A 2,132-nucleotide genomic window follows, 5' to 3' on the forward strand; every position below is an offset into this window, starting at 1 on the left:
GGTGGTTGGGATGTGGTAAAATCTTTGTACTTATATTGATGTACATTCTGTAAAACTTGAATAAAAATACATACCAAAAAAATTATAAAATGTTTACACAAAATGTTGTCAGTATTGCAAACCTAAGCAGGACACAAACAGAAGTATCACAATTTCATCTTCTTCTTATTTGCTGAGTTAAATACAAATATTTACTCTCGCCACGTTATCAGCAAATATGACAACTATATCACCGGGTGATGCAAAATTAACTCACCCATTGTCACCGATCCGGATACACGCACATTGAAACTAGAGGAGAAAGTGCTTGTGACATCATAATGGTGTTCTAATCTGTTCTGAAATCAGAATGTTTTCATTGCCGAGGTACTTGGTAATGTATCACAAAGTGATAGGAATGGAGAAGGGGGGACTGTAATAAGGCATAACTTTATTTCATATTTGTGGGAACTCTTTTCATACTTTCTGCTGCTAGAATTGAGAGAGAAATGGCACATTTGCCAACTGCAGTTGTGATTGACAATGGAACTGACCAGATGAGAGTTGGGAACTCAGGCAGTACAGAGCCTAGTCTGATCTGTAAAAATGTCACTGGCAGATCTGAGAGCAACTCTAGTGAAGGAGAGCTCTGCTTTGGAGATGAGGCATGGGGGAGGAGAGACGACTTGTCTGTGATTCGTCCCATGAAGCGTGGGAGGGTGGTGTCATGGGCTGATATGGAGGCCATATGGAGCTATGTTTTCAACATGCACGTGAAGACCCCCTCATGTGAGAGCCCAGTTTTACTGACTGAGTTCCCCTTGACCACCCAGTCGGACAGGGAAAATACCTGCAGGATGATGTTCGAGGGGCTGGGTGTCCCTGCATTGTACCTGGCCCCTCAGTCGCTCCTGGCCCTGCTATCTTCAGGCAGGGTGACCGGCTGTGTGGTGGACTGTGGCTACGACGTCACCCACGCCGTCCCAGTTTTCGAGGGCCACTGCCTCCCCCACGCTGTGCGTCAGCTGGGCCTGGGAGGGCAGGATGTCACGGCCCACCTGGCTCTGCTGCTGAAGGAGTCCGGAGCTCAGTTTTCCAGCACCACACAGGAACATGACACCGTGACCATCATCAAGGAGCAGATGTGTTATGTATCCACTGATCCCTCCTCAGAGACAGCCACAACCATCATCGGCAGCGCCGATGCGGACTACCAGCTCCCTGACGGACAGATGCTGAGGATTGGCAGCGAGAGGTTCGGGGCGCCCGAAATCCTCTTCTCTCCTCAGACTGTCCGCATGGTAACACAAGGCATCCCCAGTCTCCTGGTGAGCTCTGTGTTGGAGAGCGATGCAGACCTGTGGCAGCTGCTCCTAGACAACGCCGTCCTTGCCGGGGGCTCCAGCCTCCTTCCCGGGATGGGCCACAGACTGAGGGAGGAGGCCTCGGCTCTGGCCCCGCAAGGAGACCGCGTGGGGCCAGTCCCTGTGATGGATACTGCCTGGCTGGGGGGCTCCCTCCTGTCCTCTCTCTCCATCTTTGGAGACATGTGCATCAGTGCCTTGGAGTACCAGGAGATGGGGTCCAACGTGATCCATCACAAGTGCTTCTGAGTCATGTCTGATGCCTTTCCCTGGTCTGCTCACCAGAGACAATTCAATGAAACACTGATTCTGATTAAAGATATTTTTCTAAATGTTTCCCAAGGAGAATGAACTGTTCATTTGATAAGGCACAAAATAACTTGGATATAGCCTAGGCTGAAGGGGGCAGGCATAGGCTTACATTGGAGACAAAAAATTGGCCTATGGGAATAAGAGCTCTTGTTTGGTATTGAAATGAAATAGTTTGATTCAGTGCTAATAAAAACAAATGGTTTTTGGAACTTTTGTGTGACACAGCTGTCTTATTCCTATGCATGGTCTCCAGAAACCATTATGTCACTGCAACCGGGAAACTGACGAGCATCCCACTCCAGTCTGCTCTTACGGTAAACCCCAGATAAATAATGCTGATTGAATGACAGATTGATTACTTGTCAGGTCTCTTAGTTGAAGAGACTTTTGCAATGGAAAAGTCAATCAGAATTGATGAGGACGGCTCTGTAACCTGTCTGTGACCTAATCGAGCTGCTGAGTTCGAGGATAAACGAC

The 2,132-nt window shown here is 48.4% G+C and overlaps 1 protein-coding gene across 1 annotated transcript; it reads left to right on the forward strand.

Annotated features, from left to right (window-relative positions):
* The first annotated feature begins 488 nt into the window (after positions 1-488).
* LOC111957039 (uncharacterized) lies at positions 489-1,592 on the forward strand. Its single transcript, XM_023977757.2, has one exon. The coding sequence runs from the start codon at positions 489-491 to the stop codon at positions 1,590-1,592; it is 1,104 nt and encodes a 367-aa protein (XP_023833525.2).
* The last annotated feature ends 540 nt before the right edge of the window (positions 1,593-2,132 follow it).

This window comes from Salvelinus sp. IW2-2015, linkage group LG4p (assembly GCF_002910315.2).
Source record: "Salvelinus sp. IW2-2015 linkage group LG4p, ASM291031v2, whole genome shotgun sequence".
In the NCBI taxonomy this organism is placed as follows: domain Eukaryota; kingdom Metazoa; phylum Chordata; class Actinopteri; order Salmoniformes; family Salmonidae; genus Salvelinus; species Salvelinus sp. IW2-2015.

Bases quoted from the DNA above. Each gene is read 5' to 3' on its own strand.
- LOC111957039 (XM_023977757.2), top strand. From the start codon at position 489: ATGGCACATTTGCCAACTGCAGTTGTGATTGACAATGGAACTGACCAG.